Source organism: Anolis sagrei, chromosome 4 (assembly GCF_037176765.1).
Source record: "Anolis sagrei isolate rAnoSag1 chromosome 4, rAnoSag1.mat, whole genome shotgun sequence".
Taxonomy (NCBI): Eukaryota; Metazoa; Chordata; class Lepidosauria; order Squamata; family Dactyloidae; genus Anolis; species Anolis sagrei.
In genome coordinates this window covers 83307172-83332397 of record NC_090024.1, presented here as the reverse complement: position 1 = coordinate 83332397, position 25226 = coordinate 83307172, and the positions used below count along the sequence as shown (strand labels likewise).

At 39.3% G+C, this 25226-nt stretch overlaps 1 protein-coding gene across 1 annotated transcript; it reads right to left on the bottom strand.

Moving 5' to 3' along the window:
- Window positions 1–11577: 11577 nt before the first annotated feature.
- GCM2 (glial cells missing transcription factor 2) lies at window positions 11578–20616 on the bottom strand. The gene is made up of 5 exons (XM_060771656.2): window positions 20527–20616; window positions 17763–18015; window positions 15153–15265; window positions 13534–13659; window positions 11578–12465 (listed from the first exon to the last, which is right to left on the bottom strand). The coding sequence occupies exons 1-5, from the start codon at window positions 20614–20616 to the stop codon at window positions 11578–11580; spliced, it is 1470 nt and encodes a 489-aa protein (XP_060627639.2).
- Between the last annotated feature and the right edge of the window lie 4610 nt (window positions 20617–25226).

Here is a 25226-nt window from a genome sequence, read left to right as displayed (position 1 = left end):
GGAAGAGAGGGGACCCCATTTAGGTCTGCCACAAAGCCCCTCTGCCCACGACTGAGTCCAGGAGGGAAATAGCTAGCACTAACTGCCACAGAGTCTTGTGGCCTGCTCGGAACCACTTGGTCTCCTTGGCAACCAGGTAAACACCTCCACGTCTAGAACAGAAACAGAACCCTTTCAAAAGAAAACGACTTTTCTTAGGAGGGGCCCAGCAGGCAGGGTTGCCACATGCTTTCCTGATCCCACTCCTCCTCTTCGAAGGGCAGACAGAGCCACAAGTGGTGCTGAACTTAATAGGAGCCAACAGACCCTTTGTAACCCTCCAGATAGACAAACTATTGGGGTTTCTGAGTGAAAAGGGTTTCTTCCTTTGGCTTTCGAGTTCTTTGTTATTTCCCCACAGACCAGTGTCTGCCAAGGGGGTCTTGATTCCTCCCAGGAAGCTAATATTTTAGGTTCTTAAAGAAGTCTTTAAGTAACAGACAGAAACATCATGGATGAATAACTAGGCATCAGGCCACTATCTCCTCGAGATAACAAAGGTCTTCTGGGAGTTGCCCATACATTTCACCCCTAGGGCTGTCATCAGTTTCCCCTCCATGCCTATTTTTTCTCTCTCACTCTGTGAGCTATGTTATATTCCAGGGATCCTCAAAATTTTTAAACAGAGGGCCAGGTCACAGTCCCTCAAAGGGTTGGAGGGCCAGGTTATAATTTGAAGAAAACATGAATAAATTCCTATGCACAATGCAGCTATCTTATTTGTAGTGCAAAAAACATTAAAAACAATACAATAATTAAAACAAAGAACAATTTTAACAAATATAAACTTATTAGTATTTCAATGGGAAGTGTGGGCCTGCTTTTGGCTGATGAGATAGAATTGTTGTTTTTATTGTTATTATTATTGTTGTTGCTGCTGCTGCTGCTGTGTGCTTTCAAGTCGTTTCAGACTTAGGTTGACCCTGAGTGAGGGCCAGGTAAATGACCTTGGAGGGCCGTATCCAGCCCTTGGGCCAAAGTTTGAGGACCTCTGTTATATACCTTCACATACAGTTGTCATAACCTGCCATTCAAGATACACACTAATATCAACAAACATATATCATTAAATACAAATATTATCACAGGATGCCAAACCATTGGGATAGAACTTGTTGCTTGCACAGAGACAGAGTTGTCAGGTTGCTTCCATGAACTATTTGTTGATAGAAAAGATGATCAGTATCTACCACCATTTAAGCCTCTCTCCTTCTCAGAATTGAATAGGAAAAGAAAATAAATATAAAATTATACAATGCACTAGTAAGCTTATCCTCCCCTCCTTCAAATTAATTGTGTTATGTGATAGTCTACTGTGAATTTAACATCTGTACTAGAATTGTGTAGCTGGTGCACCTTTATTTCACCCTGAAATTCAGCATCAACCACCTCTCTTAATATCTGAATGCTCTACAGTGCCAGACCGGATCTGAATGCAATTTGCCCATAAGTGCCATTTTGGATGGTGATCCCAACACCTAGAGAAATGGTTACCTGCCCTCCAGCTGGTAGCACTATCTCGCCTGTAGTTTCAGTCTCCAACCTCCCTCACCAAAACAATCTAAGGAAAGTGCCAAAGTGACAAGAGAGGGATACATTTATTCTTCACCAACAGTTTTAAATGTACAGAGCCAATTTTCAATCTTATTTACAGAGACTATATAAAATTTATTTATTTATCGTGTCAGGCAACCAGACAATTGTATTACATTTCTAACAGAACAAAACAAACAAACAAGCAAGCAAGCAAACAGACAAAACACAAAATCTGCAAGCTAGTTGATTAAATGTCCTTTGACCAGTAGCTGGCCACTTGGAGTGCCTCTGATGTTGCCGCAAGGAGGCCCTCCATTGTGCGTGTAGCAGGGCTCAGGTTGCATTGCAGCAGGTGGTCAGTGGTTTGCTCTTCTCCACACTCGCATGTCGTGGATTCCACTTTGTAGCCCCATTTCTTAAGGTTGGCTCTGCATCTCGTGGTGCCAGAGCGCAGACAGACTATATAAAAGAGACTATACAATAAAGTTATAATTCATGTAAGGATTGCCAGACATTTCAATCCTGGTTACAGAGACGATACAACGATATAATGTTAAGTTACAATTTATTTGAGGGTTATCTGGTATTACAATACTGGTTACAGAGACTATGTAAGAAACACCATACATCTAGATAACTTTAAATTACAATTAACATAAGGTTGCCTGATATTACAATTTTTATTACAGATAACAAAGACTATAAAACCATACAATGTTAAGTTACAATAAAGATAAAGTTTAAAATTACACAACTGAGCAATAAGATCAAGCCTTCCTCCCAGCAGCCAAACCTTTCTTTCAGGTGGGTTCAGGTGAGGAGTGGACAGGTGGGGCCCAAAACTGTCCAAGCAAATTGGGAGACAAAGTGCCACATGTGGATGGAGGGGCACCTGCTTGATAAATTTGATAAAGCCTGGGGTGGCATTTCAGCCACTAACAGGTTTGGCCTTCTTCAGGGGCTGCACAAAAACAAATTAGTCATAGCGTCTAAAAACAATTCTAGATCACAGTGCAAATATATACATTTACACAGGATTTTCTGGAGATGTATAATACATGTTGGGAGAGTGAGCTTATTAACAAAAGATCCTCCTCATAAATGCACAGTAGCGTAACTTATCAGCAGCAGCATGACTCAGCACCAGTAGCCTAAAGTGATAAAAATAACAAAAACACACAGACCAATGTTATAGGAGGCTTTTCTTTATAGCAAAATAATATGGTTGCACTATATACACAAAAAAGGTTTCCATAACACAAATAAAGTTCAACCTTCACACCGGAGCTTCATGTATGAGGCCTTCTCATAACGAGGCCTACCTAACACAATGAGGCCTTTCTCCCACAATAAGGCCTATTACCACTGAGACCTATTCTCCCACAGAGGCATTCTCTCACACAGAGGCTTCTCTCACACAGAGGACCTTTCCAGAAGAGCTTTATCCCAGGAGCATCCGCGTTTAAAAAACACAGATGTTCTTAGGGCCCTGTCCACACACACCCAAGAAAGCATGCACTTTCTGGGTTGGGTGTCCAGATGTTCTTCCAGGACTGGCCAAGGAGAACACCTGGAGCCTCTTACCCCCTCCCCAAAAGCCCTAAATCTCCCTTTTAAAAATAAAAGTACTTACCTAGCTTCCATTGTAGAGTTGCGGCAGCTCTCCTGGCATGTAGAAATGATGAAGGCATGGAATAAACCCACTATCAAATTAATTCACCACAAACCAGGGTTTTCCTGGTTTGTGCCAAATTAATTCGGGATTGTCCAGAACATTGTCTGGACAGCCCCCTTTTTATTGCAGAAGTTTCTGCAATAAAGGGACTGTCTAGATCCACCCTGAGATGCAGTAATCCAGTCTAGTCACCTCTAGACTGGATTACTGCAATGCACTCTACGTGGGGCTGCCCTTGAAAACGGCTCGAAAATTCCAGAACGTGCGGCAGCCAGGTTGTTAACCGGGGCTCCTTACAGGGAGTGGTCAACCCTCCTGTTCAAGGAGCTCCACTGCCTGCCATTCATTTTCCGGACCCAATTCAAGGTGCAGGTTCTTACCTACAAAGCCCTGAATGGTTTGGGACCCGCCTACCTACGTGACTGCATCTCTGTATATGAACCCACACGATCACTTCGATCATCTGGAGAGGTCCTGCTCTCGATCCCACCTGCATTGCAGGCACGATTGTTGGGGACGAGAGAGAGGGCCTTTTCGGTGGTGGCCCCTCAACTCTGGAACTCACTCCCTAAGGACATCAGGCAGGCCCCAACCCTGGCAGTCTTTAGGAGGAGTTTGAAAATGTGGTTGTTCCAGTGTGCCTTCCCAGAATAATGTTCCCATAGCACTTTGTCCTCCAAAGCACTTTACATTTTAGGTCTGCTTGTATGTTTTCCACAAACGCCACTTTCACCTTTTCGCCCATGCCCTGGCACTACTTTCAATTTTAACTTTACATTTGGCCTACCCACAGTATTGTGTGTTGTCTTATTGTTAATTGTTGCATTTTTATTGTCCATGTTTTTATTTTAATTGCTTGTATTGTTATTATTGCTTGTATTGCTTGTATTGTTGTATTTGGGCTCCCTCATGTAAGCTGCACCGAGTCCCTTGGGGAGATGGTAGCAGGGTACAAATAAAGTGTTGTTATTATTATTATTATATAAGAGCTCTCTCAGACTGAGGCATTACTAAGCAAAAGGCACACCTTCTTATATTGCAGGATAGGATTGAAGCATTTTTTAATATCTTGAACTCTTTGATATCTTTGCAGTTTGACAGCTCTTCACAACATAATTGGGGGATTATTTGAAGAATCTTTCAGATTCCTGCAGGAATCAAATAAAATTGAATGAATGTGAGATCTAGTAGAAAGCAATCAAACCTCTGCTTGAACCGGAGCTGCAGGAGTAACAGGTGGCAGTATTAAATGCCTTGAGAAATGTCTTCTCACCTAAGGATCCCTGCCTCCTCCAGTCAATCCCCACCAATATGCAAATTCCCTCTCTTCTTCACAATCCCTCTCTACTTCACAATTATATGCAATCTACATATAAACCCTCCCCCTTTGCCCCTCCTACTTTTCCTCCCCAGCCAATCACTATCCATATGCAAATTCCCACTTCATCTCACAAACAGCTCCTCCCAACCTAATCTGCATATTCACCCCTCATCTTGGGATTGGGAGCTCCAACGACTGAAGGATTTAGTTGGTGGTCAAAGGGAAAAGGCTGACCCACACATCATCTCTCTTGAGGCCAGGACTTACCTTAGAAGGTGGAAGATAGAAGTGGAAGTAAAGCCGCCTCTCTTTAGAGCTGAAAAGAGGGATTAATAATAATAATAATAATAATAATGATGATGATGATGATGATGATGATGTCCAACTCTGTCACTCCTTTCCACCTGCTACTAAGGAGGCTGTCGAAGTCCTGAACCGGTGCCTGGCCTCTGTAATGGTCTGGATGAGGGCGAACAAACTGAAATTAAATCCAGACAAGACAGAGGTACTCCTGGTCAGTCGCAAGGCCGAGCAGGATATAGGGTTACAGCCTGTGCTGGATGGGGTCGCACTCCCCTTGAAGGCGCAGGTTCGCAGCTTGGGTGTGATCCTGGATTCATCGTTGAGCCTGGATCCCCAGGTTTCAGCGGTGACCAGGGGAGCATTTGCACAGCTTAGGCTCGTGCGCCAGCTGCGCCCGTACCTTGGGAAGTCTGACTTGGCCACGGTGGTACACGCCCTGGTCACATCCCGCCTTGACTACTGCAACGCTCTCTACGTGGGGCTGCCCTTGAAGACGGCCCGGAAGCTTCAGCTAGTCCAGCACGCGGCAGCCATGTTGTTAACAGGAGCAGGACGCAGGGAGCATACAACGCCCTTGTTGTTCCAGCTCCACTGGCTGCCGATTTGCTACCGGGCCCAATTTAAGGTGCTGGTGTTATCCTACAAAGCCCTAAACGGTTCCGGCCCAAAGTACCTTGCGGACCGCATCTCGGCCTATGAGCCCACGAGGACCTTGAGATCATCTGGGGAGACCCTTCTCTCGATCCCGCCTGCCTCACAGGCACGTCTGGCGGGGACGAGAGAGAGGGCCTTCTCGGTGGTGGCCCCCCGGCTGTGGAACTCCCTCCCTGCTGACATCAGACAGGCGCCCTCCCTTATGGCCTTTCATAAGGGCCTGAAGACATGGCTTTTCGAGATGGCATTCAACTGAGTGCTATGTTACTGGAAATGACGACCGGAATGGATTACGACTATGAGATTGATTATGATTCCTTGATAAGACGGAGCGGATTTTTAGTATAATTAGATGTTGTGTATTAGTAATATGTTGGTTTTGTTGTCTTGGCTCATTGTAAATTGTCTTTTATGTGCTGTACACCGCCACGAGTCGCCCTAGGGCTGAGAGTGGCGGTTACTAAATGCAGGAAATAAATAAATAAATAAATAAATAAATAAATAATAATAAAGTAACAATGAAGAAGTACCCTGGAAGGGAATGGGGAGCTCCGGAAAGGGGTTTACGTCGGAGTGTCCACAGGAACCTCCCTTCCATATTTGGTACCTACTCAGCAAAAAGGCTGTCATTTCTTCCTGGAGTCATGCAGAAAATCCTAGTTGCCCCCTTCTATTGGCAGAGGATTGTGGCTTCTTACTCTGAGTTGCCTGGTAAGGTCCATCATGTTGAAAAGTCCATGACAGAAGGGAAGGGGCTGGGGAACCTTGGCTGGATCTGCTGCAAAACCCTTCTGCCCATGATGAAGTCCAGGAAGGCAGTGGCCAAAGAAACGTCTGGTCTGATCAGAAACAATTGGTCTCCTAGGTGATCACATAAACACCTCCAGTTCCAGAACTCAGAGCAAAAACGGAACCTTTTCAAAAGGAAACCAACCTGGAGTTTCTCTTGAGAGAGGCCTAAGAGACAGGCTTGCCACATGCTTCACCAGCCCTGCTCCTCCAACTTGAAGGGCAGACAGAGGTCCAAGGCAGTGGGGCTGAACCCCATTGCAGCCAAAGTACTCCCTGGAGCTATAAGGTTTTCTGGAAGGAAAGGCTCTTTCACACAACCAGTTGTACTGTTTGTAATTTTCTGAAATATTTGGATAAACTTTATAAGTTCTCCAACTAATGTCATAATGGTACAAAAATAATTTTGAAAGAAGATTTGGAAAGTCAGTGAGGAAAATACCTTCACTAATTTGAAGGAGCTTCAGATTTGTTTGTAAGGTAATTTTTTAACATGTCCCCAAAAAACTGAAGCCTTAAGGCAAGCTATAAGTTTAACTTCTGGCGTTTACTTTGGAATGACTGGAAGAGTTTGACGAAAGTCACCAGCTAAAACCACCAGAGGTCCTCCTATCAGTTCATTATTTCCTCTTAAGACTTGTCCCCGTAAAGAAAATTTGTAAAAACTTGGGGCTTTGATTGGGGAAAGGCAACATAGATCCATAGACTTGATCTTGCACTCTGAAAGTTATTGAAAAGTTCCTTTCTTCATCTACAGATGTGATACCAAATGATGTCATTTGAAAACATGAATTATATCTTATGTTCAGTGGGAAATGTTTTGATTCTGAAGTATTTCCAGACATATAAGAAAGAAGGTCATCTGGTGGTCGTTGTAAAGGTGAAAGTGTAACTTTTCCATTCCTACAGCACTACCCAGGTGGCTCCATTTTAAATTTCTTGGTGTGACAGTAACTACATATTTGGTCAATTCATCTAATAATAACATTCTTCTGCTCTTAATTGCCTGGCTTTTTTCTGTATTAACTGAAATCTGGCCTCAAGCTGTTCTGATATTTTTGTTGCTCTGGATGCCCTGACCTTTTCTTGCTTTAGTTGAAGTGTGACCTGACAATGTTTTAATGTCTCTGCAATCCTGGATGCATTAGCTGTTTCCTGGTTATTATTAAGTCCCCAATCAGTTCTGTGGTGTAGATTCCCCCTTAGAAATATAATGGAGGCATTCACAGAGAAGAGGCAGGCAAAGTGAGCAAGATGTGTGGATAATAATCACCCAAACCACTCTATCACAGATTTAAAAAATTGATACTCTATGGTAGCATCATCCACGATCTCCCTACACCCTGTTGTTGTACACACAAAAATATTTCTAACCAAAATATTAAATGAAATGTGTTGAAAGAGTTGATTTACAGGCGCATGCAACAAGGCATGAATGTCTTTTGAAGTCCAATAATATCTTTCCCTTCTCTTCAATAAAACTATTTCATATTGGGTTCAAATTGTCCTTTACTTTCTCAGCCTACATCACAATTTGATCCAGCCTTATTATACCAGGTCATCACAAATATAGATCTTTCCATAATCAGTGGTTGTCAGCGACTTATAAAACTTTTGTGATGTCCCTTTACATTGACTCCTTGAAAAAAAGCACAGGGAGGTCAACTATAAATAGGTCACAGGCATAAAATTTAATGTAGATGGTTGCTGAATGATTTGACAAGTAGTTAATGAGGTACAAATGAAACTGAAATTGAAATTTTTTAATTCACACTGCTAACAAAAATGTAATTGAATATAAATTCATAGCAGCGCAAAGGATTCATCCTTCACATTTAGGCTTATTGTAATGTGATTCATACTATTGTCTAAACAGTATGTGTGTAAGGCTAATTTCACTATGGTTGGTTGTAATAAATAATTTTATAATTTTGAGCTTCAAAATGTCTTGGGTACAGCATCTCTACCATGCTGTGTGATGTAGGTAGAAACATAGATACATAAAAGAATGCATATTTCTGTTCGTTCACTTAAAGAAGATAAATTTTAGGATTTGGGAGGGGGGGTGAGCAATTTTTTTTTCTAAAAAGGGGGAAATAGGCCAATAACTTTGGGAACCTCTGATTTAGACTTATGTATTCATGTTCACTCACACATTTGTGTTCTTCAAGTATAACCTCTGTACTTTTATTAATATTTTTGTCTATTGGAACCATTTCTTTAGTTTTATAGATAGCAGGCCTGCTTGACCTTCAAAGTGGCTACAAAACTGCAAAGCAGAGTGATGAACAATATGTACAGATCAGTTAGCACATCATTTTGGTCTACAGACAAAACAACAGTCATGGGCCTCTTTCTTGCTGTGAACCAGGAAACTAAGTGAAATATAATAGGCAAGAGCTAAAAGGCCCATGAAGAGCACCATGGTTTGTATTTCTGTAAGAGAAATAAAAAACAACAACATTGTGATGCATCTGTTCCCTTTCTCATGTTTCTTTTTGGCAGCTCTATGTTATTGGACTTCCAACTTTGTTCAGACTCACATTAAATGCAGATTGTTTTTTTTTTAAGAAAAGTAATACAATCCAAAATGCATCTGCAAGCAATGTAATAAACATGTGACATAAAATGTGTATTAGCACAAAGATTGGATCTTTTTGATATTCCACCTCGAATACCCTTAGTGTGTGATATCTTCTTGCTTTCCTTCATTGCATTCTTTTCTAAGTTCAAGGAGCGGGAAAGAATGGGAGTCCTTTCGAATTGACTATCAGTGGGGGAGAAGTTAAGGTATACTTACATCTGTTTGCTTATTGCTAAGGGTACACAATTCGCTTTTTTCCAGACATACCACTACTTTATATCATTGTTGCTTGGTGGTTGAGAAGGAAGAAAAATGTTGAATCTACAGACTTACCTGATACTGTAAGGGATATACTGTATAAAACATTTATTGTCTTTATACTTCATATGGCAACAATTAAAATGTGCATTGTTTCAGAGTAATGCAATGCCACACACTTTAAACTGGGAATTAACGTTGTTTAACTTAAACGGATTTACTTCTGAGTAGGCATATAACTTCTTTGGAGCTCATAATAATTCTTACTAGGAAGGTTTCCATGAAAATTATACTGTGCTCATAATAAAGCTGCTCTGGCAATTAAAAATTAGATGCATTGCTCCATTTCTTGTCCCTCATCCCCCCCCCCCAAAAAAAAAACTAACATTGGAATGAGAAGTTCCAGTGATGCCATTAAGGTTGGTGTTGTTGGAATTCAACCCCACACTGTCCAAGTCTGCAGGCCTCAATGAGAAACAGTTAGCTTAGGAATAGGTTAAGAGAATCCCTTCCCCCTTGTCTTATGAATGGCAGTTGGAATGTATCTATTGGTTCTCTTCTCTCTCATTCAGGTTGGTTATGTAGAATGAATACTTTTCAGGTGCATGCCTTTGTTTCAGACTTCTGCTTTTTACATCTTAGTGTATTGAGACCTCTCTCCGCTTGTGTGTGTCAGGAAAGATGTAGTGCTTGGAGATTTTGGACCCTAGAAGAGATAGAGTTATAGAGTAGCTCAGACCCAGTTCTTTACTATTACGACGAAATGTAGTTATTGTTTTTGTAAGTAACTCTTTTGTAATTTTAAAGATTAAACTACATCTTTGCTTCCTAAACTCCAAATTCTTTTTGGCCATAACATTTCACGCTCTGCTTGCTGTGAGCTGAATGCTCAACTATAAATATCTTGTTTATATTTTGGATGCTCTGCTGTACTTTTGGGAGCTTTCCCTAACAGGTGTGACCTAGTGTGGGTAATTCATGGTGTCATCCCTATCCCAGACAAGACCAGACCAGAATATGGTAGCGAAAGTGCCAGCATCTTATCATATCCACACTCACTGTCTCTCCTGCATTGTGAGATTGTGAATGTGTGTGCATGCGCACATCCAGCCATTCGTTCTTTGCTCCTATTGTTGCCCGTGGATCACCGCAGGAACAGAACCAATGAAATACAATCAGCCAACTCGCCAGAAAACGGGGCAAGACCTAGTAATTTAAAATATATGCCTAGCGCATTCAGCAGTAAAAAATGTGTCAATCAACAATCAGAACGGTAAATTATGTCCATTTTCACACTTTAATGCACACCACACAAAAGAATGTGCTTTTTAGCTTATGGAGGGAAAAAACAAGCTGCTGCTGCTGAAAGCAAAAGTTGTTTTATTTTACATCCAACTGATGGGAGAGTTGAATTTCTGTAAATAAATCCAGCCAAAAGGGGAAGAACAGAGCTCTCCCCCTCCAGGGAGCAAATATGGTCATTCAGCATACTTGGCTGCTTTCTGCACCCACCTTGTCCACCTCTTTCCCAACCCCTAAGAGTCACCCAGTGTGACTCATACCCCTCCTTGTGATACAATTTCAAAGTTCAAAAGTTATTACAATTACAAAATGGACTTTTGGTTCAATTTTTATTTTGTGTTCTTTAGGCTGTTTAATTGTTTTGTTTCTAATAAATATTGAAGAGATCAAGATACCATGAAAAAATGACAGAAATATTGAAAGGGGTGTATTTTAAAAATGCAGGAAATGACAAGTTGGATCAAAGTTATACAGTAGAGTTATACAGTAGAGTCTCGCTTGTCCAACCTTTGCTCATCCAATGTTCTGTATTATCTAATGCAGTCTGCCTCCCGTCCAGATTCACAGCTGTTTCATTACATTGTGATGTTTTGGTACTAAATTAGTAAATACAGTAATTACTACAGAATGTTACCGTGTATTGAACTGTGTTTTCTGTTTGTTTATAATAAAACCTGATGTTTTGGTGCTTAATTTGTAAAATCATAATGTGACTTGATATTTAATAGGCTTTTCCTTAATCCCGCTTCTTATTATCCAACATTTTCACTTATCCAACGTTCTGCCAGCCCGTTTATGTTGGATAAGCGAGACTCTACTGTACTTAGAATTGACTCACTGAAATCGATAGGATTTAAGTCATCCCTACTAACACAGAGATCCAGTGCATGAAACTAGCCTGTTCTGTTATATATTGCATCCTGGAATAATTTGAATTTGCCAAGCCTTTGCTGCAGGTTGATTTTTAAAAATGTGCTAGGTTTAGAATTAAGGATTCACCCACAGCACTGACTAAATCTTCCAATATTAATATATTTCCATTTTATTTATTTCAAATATGTATATTTTTTGTGTTGTTATGTTTTATATAGCAAAGTGTATCTAGTATTTTGGAGCTCAGTATTCGGTGTTTTCAAATCCAAATGTCTCTTCTTCATAAGCTTTATAACATTTCTCCATATTAGGACTGATCTGACAAGTTTCCACTGACGCTACATGGCCTACCTTACTAGTGGTCAGAAAATGTTCCCCAGTTAAATTTGATTTGCCTATTGCCCAGTCTTCTTGAAAGTTTATTTGTGGACAAACATCTTCTGAAATGCTATCTGCCATAGAGCAGCTTAGAAGATCTTTGACATCATAGACATTATTGTCACCATACTTCAGTATAGGAGGCTTGTAGGCCTCAAGGGACATCTTAGTTGTTGTAGTTATAACTGTTTGCAAAGCTGGAACCTCCAAGGAGGAAAGACTACTATATCTACAAGTATATTCTTCGCTATAATGGGGATGATTAGCATTGAGTTGACATGGCCCATAACCAATCCGTTCTCCACAGTTTGTTTCCCCCGAGCTTTGTCTCAATCCATTGTACTTATGGGTGGTGTCAGAGTTCTTTTCATGGACATTTAATGAATTTACATGATACTGGAGTCCATTCAGCAGAATGTGATCAGAGTCCACTGGAATATTCATTGCATCTTTATGAAAAGTTGAGCACAAACTAGGAGCCATGTAGCCAGGAAAGGCACACTCATAACCAACGGCTGGTTTACATGTGTAGATTTGGGAGCTTGTGTAGTTCTGGAGTGGTGCTACCACATTTTCTTGGAAGTTGGAAGCATCATAAGTAACGTATGGTTCTGCATTTTGAAATAAATGATGGGACTGAGGTAGAAGTGGCAAACTGGTATCAGTGACTATGCTGAATTTTTCCGGTCCTTCTTCACATGCCAGATGATGAATGTAATGAAAGTGACTGGCATTCTCATTACATGTTCCTGTCTAAAAAGAATATAAATTAGAAGGCTTTGGAAACCATTCCTCATGCAATGTTGCCAATGACGATTTAAAATATTTTTATTCTGTGCTTATATATATATATATATATATATATATATATATATATATATGTGATATTCTTCTGATTCAGACAGATCACAAACACTAGTCTGCATTGAGCTAATTCAGAAAGATTTAAGTTATGTCCAAATTAACATAGACCTATCCAAAGCAGACTTTTAAGATGATATTTAGCAATATTAATTTGGATGGACACATATAACACAAATAAGTTGTGATCCTATAGCAGGGGCTGCACAGTGTAAATTTCAACAAGCAGTGTAATGCTACATGGTCTTTATGTAGTTGCATTACTGAACCAAAACAAGAATTTCACAACTAAATGTGTTTGCACATCTTTGCTTAATGGGCATTGTTTAAGGCACATGAATGAATCACATGTATGTGCATCAGTGGGCAAAGGCCCAGCACTCAGGCCTCTGCCTGTGCAATCTTAAACTGAATGTGGTCATTCTACATTGGACAAAAATGTCCAACAACTTTTGTAAAGGGTATTAATAATATGCTAAAGCATTATCATATTGTGTTATAATGGAAGTGTTATTCTACTTTTATTGCCATCACTACGTCCCATGAAATTCTTGTGTTTGTAGTTTAGTGAGGTCTAAGAACCCTCTGGCTGAGAATCCTAAATGTCTTTCCCCACGACTACAAATCCCATTATTCTATAGATTGTTGGACTGGTAATTTAAAAACAATATATATATGTAATGTGAGAATAACCTAATACACCAAATAAATTACAGCCATATTGAGTTTCCAAAACATTCTCTTACTGAATCTATTTGAAAATATAGTTGGTGTCCATTTTGCATCTTTGTTTTCTGTTTAATTCAGTGATACGCCAAGATGTTATTCCATTCATTTATTTATATGTATGCATATATGCATTTGTTACATACATTTGTGAATTAGCATAGCAGTCTACATTCAGATTTAAATGTGGTATTTCCATCAACATCTCTAATGATGCATGCCATCTATATTTACCTGAAACTCCAGAAGCCTTTTTTTCTGTGATGGGTGAGAAGATGGTGATTGCTTTTTAAGAGCACTTCTTCTGACCTCTGTCTCAGATTTACTTTCTGGTCTTGGGTGGTCATGCAATCCTTTGGCCTATAATATTGACACACAAATGTTTTTCTTAATTTAAAATAGTGTATAATTGTAGATATATCCATCCAGACCTTCATTTAACTGCTTAGGTGTAACTGAAATTGGTTGACAACTGAAAGACCCTATTTAATTGGTTTCAGCGCCATACATTATTGCCATCTCCTAAATATCACCAAAGTCTTGAATATTGAATTTCTTCACTGGTATTTTTTGTTTCATCAAATATTGTGTCCATAACAGTGTATCACTAATAACAGTCAAGATGACCTTCATGACTAGATAGTTTTGGACACAATCCTCCTGTAATTTTCCTTTATGAACTTGATACAAATTAAAGTAGAGAAAACTGACACTAGTGGAAAGATGGGCAACTTGTACTCCTCTACGTTTTTTTAATTATAACTCACATCATACCCAGTCAGCACAGCTAAGGCTAGAAGTGAAGGATAATGACAACTGCAGCAGAACAACATCTGGTGGAGACTTGTTCACAGATGGTGACAGTAGCTAGGATCTAAAGGTGTATTTCAGTCATGTATATGGGCACATCAAATGGAATTTATGACTTTTTCTCCTCTGGTCTGAAAAACAGGTTACCTGCCATGCAATAATGAGAGTCTCTTGTTGCATCTGTTCAAGTTATTTCTGACATTTCCTAAGTTGAAACTTAAATAAATAAGTTGAAACCGTCATGGGGGTTTGTCAGCAAGATTTGTTCAGAAGAGGTTGACCACTGCTTTCCTCTATGGCTGAGAGAGTATGACTTGTCTCAGGACGTTTCCATGGCTGAGTGAGAATTTAAACCTTGGGGCCTTTCCACACAGCCCTATATCCCAGAAAATCAAGACGGAAAATCCCACATTATCTGAGTGTGGAGTCAGATAACCCAGTTCAAAGCAGATATTGTGGGATTTCCTGCCTTGATATTCTGGGATATAGGGCTGTGAGGAAGGGCCTTTAGACTTCCAGAGTCCTAGGGCCCTTCCACACAGCTCTATATCATGGAATATCAAGGGAGAAAAGTCCACAATATCTGCTTTGAACTGGCTTATCTGAGTCCACACTGCCATATATTCCAGTTCAAAGCATATAATGTGGAATTTTATTCAGCTGTGAGGAAGAGGCTCTAGATCAGCACTTAAAGCACTACATCACTTAGCCATGCAAAATTAGTTATGGCTCCTTGGGTTCCAGCCTTGAAAACAACACCTTGGAATACACTGAAGAATGAAATTATTGACAGAGCTTGTAATCTGGCCATTGTTGTGTGACAGCATCAACTCAATAGAATTTATTTTCCTGTCAAATGTTAAGAAAGGATGGTCATAGATGACTAACTGATTATGATAAGGAAAGAATCCTGTGTGTACTTCTGTTATAATCCCTGTTCTGCTGTAGATGAACAATGATTTGATACGTTTCCTTTTTTAATTGACAAAATGAAAAATGCTTACTTTAAAAAAAAAGAAATATGTATTGCATTTGTGCTTTACCTGGAAAAATATTGCTTTGCTTTCATGTCTCCAAAAATTAGTCACTGGGTAGCCACTATGCCCGCGACAGGGAATTAACTCAAGAGCTGAACTGCAGTTTGGACAATGCTTTCCTGGAGCAAAAAAAAAAAAAAAAAAAAAAGTTAAAGTAATTCAGATAGAGAATCAGATGGGAGAACCCTCTGTTCCAAAATGTCAACTTCAAAACAAAGCAACAAAGATCAATTCTGAAAGAGAGAAACACAAAATCAAAGTTTTCAAATGGCATATCTGTTTACATAACGCAGATGTGATGCCTCTTCCTATTCTATGTAATCCATGGAACCTGCAAGCAGCTTCCCCTTTTTGCAGCACTGGGATGTCCATCCAATTCTCTGAATGTGATTAGTTCTTGTTCCAAAAATCAACAGACCTGCCCCCAAAGATGTAGACAACTTGAGAAAGAACGGGTCATAAGTTTATTTCATCAAGCTAGATATAGGCTGTGTATCCCTTATCTGGTTTAGGGCCAAAAGTATTTTGGATTACTTTTAACTTGGAATACTTGTATTTGCATATGCATGCATAATGAGATATCTTGGAGATTGAATCCAAGACTAAACTTGAAATTTATTTAACATACATCTTATATACCTAGCCTGAAGGTAATTTTATACACAATTACTTACATAATTTTGTGTATGAAACAAAATTTGTGTACATTGAGGCATCAGAAAACAAAAGTGTTACTCTTTCCGCCCCCCATGTAGACAAATTCAGATTTTGCATTATTTCAGATTTCTGAATTTCAGTTAAGGAATCCTCAACCTGTATTATAAGGATCATGTACAATAGCTGTTGTGATTTTTGTTTAAATGATTAAACATGTACAAGTATTCTTGCTGACCAAGATGGAAGATAAGGATTCACAGTTCTGACTCAAGTTTCATGTTTGACAATCACAGCAAGGTTCACAGGAGGTTTATCTTACAGTTTAATGTTTGGTAGTCAGCTTAATATTTGGTAGACAAAATAATCTTCTAAGCAAGATGGAAAATACATGCATATGGGGGAAGGTGTTAAATCAGGACTAGATGTTGCTCAAGTATGCAAATCTTACATTGACTCTCTGTAATTGCTTTAGGTAAATTGCCCTTTGTTTAGTCTGATATTATCCCCATATAGATAGTTGATATTAGTGCGGCATTCTTGTGTCTTCCATCCTCTCAACATCCTTCTTCCTTCAAAAAAGAAAGACAAATCCTCAATATCAAGGATAGAGAAGTTGAGACCACCATTTATGCCAGCTAAGGCTGATTGGATGGCAATCCGACAACATCTATTCACTAAACCCAACTGTAGTCCAAATTAAACTAGAACTTACAAGTCCTATTGATTTTCATGATTTTCAATTGGATTGTTCAGTAGTGTATGTGTATGCCTTCAAGTCACCTGCCAACTTATGGCAACCCCATGAATTTTCTAAAGATTTATTTTTCAATAAATATTCATAAGTGGTCTTGCTAGTTCCTTCCTCTGAAATACAGGAGCCCCCTGTATTTGATGCAGTGGTTTAAACTGCTGAGCTGCTGAACTTGTTGACCCAAAGGTCACAGGTTCAAATCTGGGAAGCGGCGCGAGCTCCCACTATCTTCCCTAGCTTCTGCTAACCTAGCAATTTGAAAACATGCAAATGTGAGTAGATCAATAGGTACTGCTCGGGCAGGAAGGTAATGGTGCTTCATGCAGTCATGCCGGTCACATGACCTTGGAGGTGTCTATGGACAACGCTGGCTCTTCAGCTTAGAAATTGAGATGAGCACCAACCCCCAGAGTCGGACATGACTGAACTTAATGTCAGGGGAAAACCTTTACCTTTACTTTTTACTCCTCTGAAATATAGCTTGCAGAACCTGACATGCATTGAGAGTCCTATTCAAGTATGAACTCATGCCAAACCTGTTTAGCTTTCACAATCAGAGTGGATTGACTTCTATATTGATGGAGTAGCAAATCTCCTCCAGGTTTTAGTCCAAACAATCTATCTGAGGTACAATAATAATATGATAATAAAACTTGATTTCTACCCCGCCTCCATCTCCCGTAGGGACTCGGTGCGACTTACAAATAGCACACAATGGTACCATACAACATATAAAATACAATATATCAGCATTAAAACCAACAACACATTTAAAACCAGACATATAAAATTAGCAAGAGCAATAGAATCAATAAAATATGGCAGGATCCTATTCCCAAAATAGGATAGCACCTTTAAGGTCCAGACTAATTCCTAGAATTGTTTCACTACCCCATTGATGTCTATTGGTAATTCAGGACTAAAATTTATTTGGTCTGTTAGAATTGTGCCATTTTATAAAAGTAATAGTGAAGTCATACAATAGGTTCCCAGTGGGTGCTACACACAGAGAATTGGGGGTTGCTCCTGGAGTATTGTTGGATTTTCTTCATGTACATATTATCAATTCAAGTGTTGTAAATTTCAGTATATTTTTCCATATGTAATTAAGAATTCAGTTATAGAGTCAGCTCAAAAAAAGAAAAGAAAAGAAAAGAAAAGAAAAGACACCCCATGTGAAAAACATTGCTTTATCCCCTTGCTCTCACTCTGTTGCTTTTGACGAGCTTTATCGCATATAGCGGGGCGAAGCTGCAGCTTGGTCCCATCTAGAAGGGTGCAATTCCTGGCACACACCACCACACCAAGGCAGGACTTCTTGAGAATTTGGCAGTTGTGGTTGTTAGTGTTGCGCATGGCCCAGCCACTGAGGTGCCTCTGAGCATTTTTATCTTCACTGGAATAAATGAACCGCAGGTAGCCATCTGGCCACTCCTGGAAGGAATCAAAGTGCTTGGGCTCCTGGCATCAGAGATAAAGATATGAACAAAAAGAGGAGAAGAAAGTAGGCAAAGAATATAGTGACATAACATTTCAGTTTTAAAGAAGGAGACCAAATTCAATGCGGAATTCAGGTTTCACAAGATCCATAATAGAGATGTTAATTGTACAATGCAATGCCTCAATTCTCTAAGCACAAGACACAGGCTGGAACTACGTTGTATTATGTAGATCCAGCCATACAGGTAGTCTTTCCATATTAGTAATTTATCATTTGGCATCTAAGAAGCTGCTTGAGTGAACTCCACACACACATTTCTAAAGAATGCCAAGATGTATTTTAAGTTGCACATTTTTGATATATTACTTTTTAAGGCACCAGATGCCCTCTGAACTTGAAAGCTAATCATGATCAGGCCTTGTTGTTACTTGGAAGAAATGTATAGTAAAGGAATATCACAGGGATAGTAGGATGTATTTCAAAGGAATGCAACATACAATGACTTTAGAGTAATCCTTGTTTTAGAAAATCCTATAAAATTGATGTGTCTTGATGTATTATGACCCAATGAATTTCATATGGGTTTTGCCCAGTCCTTTCTCTGAAATGTAGCTCACAACATTTGGTACTTATTGGCAGTCTCCCATCCAATAGTAACCTGTGCTGACCTTGCTTAGCTTCCAAAATCAGAATGTTCTGATGACTTTAGTGCATTTAGGCCATTGGGTTCACTATACATTCACAGGCAACCTGAAGGCACATTTTCCTCAATGCCTTCTCAAGACTACTATAATTTATTTATTTATTTATTTATTTACTTTGCTTATATACCGCTGTTCTCAGCCCGGGGGCGACTCACAGATTTTACTTAAATCAACAGGAGCCCCCAGTGGTGCAATGAGTTAAACCAGGCATCCTCAAACTGCAGCCCTCCAGCTCTTTGGGCCTTCGACTCCCCTAATTCCTGACAATTGAACAAGCTCATTAGGGCTTCTGGGAGTTGGAGGCCCAAACAGCTGGAGGGGTGCAGTTTGAGGATGCCTAGGTTAAACCCTTGTGCCGACAGGACTGCTGACCGAAAAGTCGTCAGTTTGAATACGAGGAGTGAGGTGAGCTCCCATCTGTCAGCTCCAGCTTCTCATGTGGAATCATGAAGGAAACCTCCCACAGGATGGTAAAACATCCAGGCATCCCCTGGGCAATGTCCTTACAAATGGCCAAATTCTCTCACACCAGAAGCGACTTGCAGTTTCTCAAGTCACTCCTGACATGAAAAAAAAATCAAGAAATCTGTTGTGAGCTTGCAGTTGTGCAAATGTCACCATGCCGAAATGACATTTTCTTGTGAATATATTTGTGATAAGCAACATGATTTTCCAACCCTCTTTGCCAATATCCAGTTTAAAATGCTACTTTTAATAAAACAGCATTACACCTCATTCTCTCATCTTCTGGCAGGAATTGATTAATTGTCAAATACTTTAAAAACAGCAGTAAATAGAACACTCTCCTTAGATATACATGCATACATCACTATTTTTCATCTTTTTTGCTTTTGTTTTTATGGAAGAGGTGTTATGATTAAAATGATAAAAATGTAAGAAGGTCTCCATCAATAGTAATAATAATAATAATAATAATAATAATAATAATAATAACAACAACTTTATTTATACCCTATTACTATCTCCCCAAGGTGACTCGGGGTGGCTTACATGAGGCCAAGCCCAACAATTTCAACAAAGCAAATATACAACATAAAAAATACAGCAATAAAATATAATAAAATAATAATACAAAAAACAATACAGAGTAAACACACAATTCAATATAAAACCACAATAATTGGACACAATGGGCAGGGCCAGTTGCAAAGATTAAAATGTTTAAAAACACTGGGTGAGATGAGCAATGTAGTGTATCTGGAAGGATGTATACTGAATAAAATACCATTACTGCAAGTCTATGACTTGTTGGTATCATCATTTGAATGATACGAATTTAGTTTGAAACGTGCTTCATCTTGCAATGTGAAAAATAGGAATAGAGAAGCATTCTGCTTAGTTAAAGTTAATTTCATGTCTCCTGCAACGAGTTTTGAGACAAAGCATACCTTTTTCAAGAAATGCACACATTTATGAAACTGGCAATGCATTTCAGAGGAATAAAGTATGCTCAGAACTTGAGTATTACTGAGCAAAGCTGATGTTTATAGCTAAAAATGCAAAAAAAAATGAATAACAACAACAAGCACATATTAATAATTAGGGGACTAAATAGAAATGCATACATGCGTGTACCATACAAGTATAACAAAATACACATTTATATCCATTTTTAGACAGGAAAAAATATTTCTACCAGAGGCAGAACTGGTATGGGAGGAAACTTGTAAAATTCTAAAAAAATACACACAAAAAAACCACCTGAAACTGATCAATGTTTTGATAAAAAGCCCTTAGAAAACTGGCCCATAAAATCATATTGGTAGGTCACCCCCTTACTTCCAAACCTTTTGTGCTGTCCACTACCTGTGGTAACTTGGGGTCATTGATGTCCCACGTTAGCTTCATCCCAAAGGAACAGACATAGTCAGAGTTCTCAAAGTGATCCTTTGCCATGTTTCTTTATCACCTAAAGGAACAGGGTACCAGCAAAAAACGAACAAACAAATAGAACAAATATTTACTTTGCCTTTCTTACCAGGTGAGAATTACACTGTCATTTCTAGATGTCAAAATCTTAGAATATCATTTTTCTCATCAAGTGGACTATTTTTTAAACGCATCACTATGTCTGTATAAAAACTACCAATTCTAGCATAACTAAGGGCATGGAAAATTAACTTTTTTGAACCTATTCTCAAAATCTCTCCACGTGGTTCTTAAAAGTATACCTACACATTTACTCTGTGAGCATAGCATTTTTTAAATGAAGCAGAGTATCTGAGGAGGTTGAGGTTGATATGGATACCAAGGTGCTTGTTTATAAAACTCTTGTTTTTCTCCATCAACAACTTCACTGGGCCAGCCACATTGTCCAAATACCTGATCACTGTCTCCCAAAGCAATTATTTCCTCTCAGCTCAACAATGGAAAATGGAAGGTTTCTAGACAGCAAAAGAGATTTAAAGATGGGTTTAAAGCTAACCTAAAACAATGTGGAATAAGCACTGAGAACTGAGAAGCCCTATTTATGTGTTCCAGCTGCTGGTAGGCTCTTACCAGCAGTGCTGTGGATTTTGAAGAGGTACAAATAGAGAATGAAAGGGAGAAATGTGCCAAGAGCAAGGCACGTCAAGCAAACCCTTGTCATAACCATCTTCAATCTGGAAATATATGCCCTCACTGTGAAAGACCAGGTGGATCCAGAATAGGTCTCTAGATCCAATACTCTACCCCTGGAAAACAATACTGTACCCCTGGAAAACAATCGTATTCAACCTATGAGATTGTAGGGTATAGTGGTGTTAACTTGTCACATGCAGATAATATCCAATGTGTAAGGGAAAACTATGAAATTCTTGCCTGAATGGACATATATTGCAGGCATGCATGCTAATTTTGCTCACTTTTGGTACCAGCTGTAGAAATTTTGATCTCTCACATTGGTACCTTATTAGCTTAGCAAGTAGCCTTGTGAGACAGTACATAGTTACCTACGTTACAAGTAGAGAGGAGGCTGAGACAAAAGTAAATTTGCTAAGGCCAGGCTGGGGCAAAGGAATGACTGGACAATGATGAAGGTGGTCAAATGCTCACTTAGTCAGGATTATTTTAAGACAGTCATTATTAGTCACACTAATATACTTCCCAGGATAAAGGTGGGATAGGAGAGAACAGTGTAGGCAGATTTGAGATCCTTGAAAGAAAGGAAATATTTGGGTTTACCTAAACTGTAGAATGAATGCAGTTTGGAACCACTGTAGCCACCATGGCTCAATGCATTAGAATCACTAGAGTTGTAGTTTTACAAGGTCTTTAGCCTTCTCTGCCAAAGGGTGCTGGTGCCTCACCAAACGACAAATCCTAAGACTCCATAACATTGAGTCATGGCTGTTAAAATGGTGTTAAACTGCATTTATTCTATAATGTAGATGCAACCCTTGATGTAAAACATATTATAGTAGTCCAAATGCACCAGATCTTGCCTGGTGTTGGCAGCTAAGCAGTGTCAGCTCTGGTTACTACTTGGATGCGAGACTATCAAAGAATACCAGGTACTGTGGGCTCTATTTCAGAGGAAGGAACTGGACAAATCAACTCTGAGTATTCCTTGCCTAAGAAAACCCCATAAAATTATGCGGTCACCATAATTCAACAGGAGACTGAAGTTCCTAGAATCCTAGAGTTGGAAGAGACCACATGGGCCATCTAATCCAACCCCCTACCATGCAGAAAAAGCACATTCAAACTATCCCTAACAATGGCCAGTCTCCTTCTCTCCAAGGAAGGAGCTTCCACTAGATTATGAGACAGAGAGTTCCACTGTTATACACCTCTTACAGTCAGGATTTTTTTCACTAATATTTAGGTAGAATCTCCTTTCCTGTAATTTGAGCCCATCGCTCTGAGTCTAGTTTCCAGAGCAGCAGAAAATAAGCCTGTTCTCTCTTCTTTATGACATCTTTTCATATATTTATACATGGCTATCATGTCTCAACCTTCTCTTCTGTGGGCTAAACATACCCAGCTTTTTAAGATGCTCCTCATAGGGCATGGTCTCCAAACCTTTGATCATTTTAGTTGCCCTCCTCTTGACATGTTCCAGCTTGTTAATGCCTTTCTTGAATTGTGGTGCTCAGAATTGGTCACAGTATTCCAGGTGAGGTCTGGCCAAATCAGAATAGAAAGGCACCATGACTTGCCTTGATCTAGAAACAATACTCCTTTTGATGCAGTCCAACATCTCATTGGCTTTTTAAACTGCTGCATCACATTGCTTACTCATGTTCAACTTTTGGTCTACTAAGATTCCAAGATCTTTTTCACATGGACTGTTGTAGAGCCAGGTGTCACCCATCCTGTACCTGTGTATTTCATTTTTTTCTGCCTAAGTGTAGCATCCTACATTTGTCTTTGTTGAAATTCATGTTGTTAGTTTTGGCCCAGCTCTCTAATCTCTTAAGGTCGTTTCGAATTCTGATCCTGTCCTCTGGAGTACTAGCTATCCCTCCTAATTTGATATCATCTGCAAACTTGATAAGTATGCCCTCTAAACCTTCATCTAAATCATTAAGCAAATGAAAAAGCAAGAAAGAACTTGGAAGTAGCAAAGGGCACAATGGGACTTACCTTTGTAGAGAAAGCTACAAGGACTTGCTTGCTGGGCCTTATTTGTATGATTTATTCCTGGCCTCTGTCCACTGCCTTAGGTGCTGAAATCATTCAGGAGATGCTCTTTCCATCTCGCCTCTCCTTCTGGATTACGCCTGTGAGGAAAAGCACTTTTTCTGCCCCAACCTTCACCCTCCCACATACCAGATCTCCACCTTGGGAAAACCACGTGGGTAGAGATGGGAGCTCCTCCTTTCTTCATCCCTAAAAGGGAGGTGTAAGGCTTCATTCCCCCCACTCTCTGGGTACATCTGCACTTTAGAAGTTTTTTTAAAAACTTAAAAACTTAAAAAATGCTTCTTAAATGCAATCAGTTGGGAATTTTTTTTAAAGAAAACACCAAGAATAAAATGAAATCACAGGCACTAAGGTAAAAAAAAAAGGACATCAAATTCAAAAATATAATCCCTTAATGCTCCCTTTCCACAACTATCTTACCACTGTATCTTTCCTTTTAAAAATACATTATAACATTTTTAAAAACTACAACTGACATCTCCCCTCCCAAAGACAAATGTTATAATGTATTTCCATTTTACTAGTTCTATCAATTTCCAGTAAATATAAGGAATATTAAAATTAATGCATAATTCCTGCCCTGGTTCAAGTCTATGGGGTCCGGGGAGTTGTAGTCAAATCTTTACAAACTCTTTAGCTTCTCCTGTCAAAGAATGCTGTTACCTCACCAAATTATACATTATGTAACTCTGAACCCTGGTAGTTAAAGTGGTGTCAAATTACTTTAATTCTAGAGTGTAGATGCACCATGGATTGTTTCAGAGACTCCAGGTTTAAGACATGCTTTGAGCATGTACAGTTTTGCATGTTAGACTCTCTGAAATCATGACACCATCCCTTTATGTGTGTGTGTGTCTGTGCCTTCAAGTCGCCTGATGATTTACGGCAACCCCATTAACTTCCTAAGGTATTAGAAGATGCATCTACACTGTGAGATTGATGCAGTTTGACACCACTTGGCTCATGGCAGGTTATAATATTGCTAAAACACATAATCATTTAAAAATACTCTGCAAAATACACATATTAATACTAAAACATATTTCCACAAAATACACATGCAAAAATTAGACATAATGTGGAAATTTAAAAATCATCATTAAAACCATCAGGGTAGGCCTGCCAGAAGAGATAAGGCTTCACTTTTGTCTTAAATTGTGACAGCTGATCTAGCTGTCGGAGCTCTACTGACCAAGTGATATGGGTTATACAGTATTTCTGAGGAAGGAACTGGCTAAACTGCCCCTGATAATTCCTGGGCTAAGGGGGCATCTAAACTATAGAATTAATGCAGTTTTACACCAACTGCCATGGCTCAGTTCTATGGAGTCCTGGGAGGCACACTATTTCACATTCTATCCAAAATAGTTCTGGTGCCTTACCAAACTTTAACTCCCAGGGTTGCATAGCATGGAGCCATAACAGTTCAAAGTGGTGTCAAACTGCATCAATCTCAGGGAAGAAATAATAATAATAATAATAATAATAATAATAATAATAATTAATATTATTCCTTGGGGTATTCCCACTCAAGTCCTAATCAGACTGAAGCATTAAAATGAAGATTGTTTCTCTGTTGCTAGATGCTTTTCCTTGGGAAAGCACAACATTGTATTGTTGGCAGGCAAATTTTGAAGCAAAAAAAAAAAAGACCCAATTGGGTAGATGGTTCTTACGTGTTTTAGCAGGAAATATGTTATCCGTTCAAGTGAACTCCTGCAGACTTTGAAGCTGGCAGTCTGGGCCCTTCCACATGGCTAACATCTTAACTTTGAATAGGATGATATATTTAAGACTGGAAGGAAAAATCTATGAAATGATACATCTTTAATCAATAGACTTGCATGGACAGAGCCTCATTTTTAATTATGCTCTCC

What these genes read in the sequence shown, in the direction of transcription:
- GCM2 (XM_060771656.2), bottom strand. Translation starts at nt 20,616, where the DNA reads ATGGCAAAGGATCACTTTGAGAACTCTGACTATGTCTGTTCCTTTGGG. An exon ending in ATGACCCCAAGTTACCACAG is followed by an intron (nt 18,016 to 20,526) that starts GTAGTGGACAGC and finishes CTCTGATGCCAG; the next exon opens with GAGCCCAAGCACTTTGATTC. An exon ending in AAAGGCTTCTGGAGTTTCAG is followed by an intron (nt 12,466 to 13,533) that starts GTAAATATAGAT and finishes TATTCTTTTTAG; the next exon opens with ACAGGAACATGTAATGAGAA.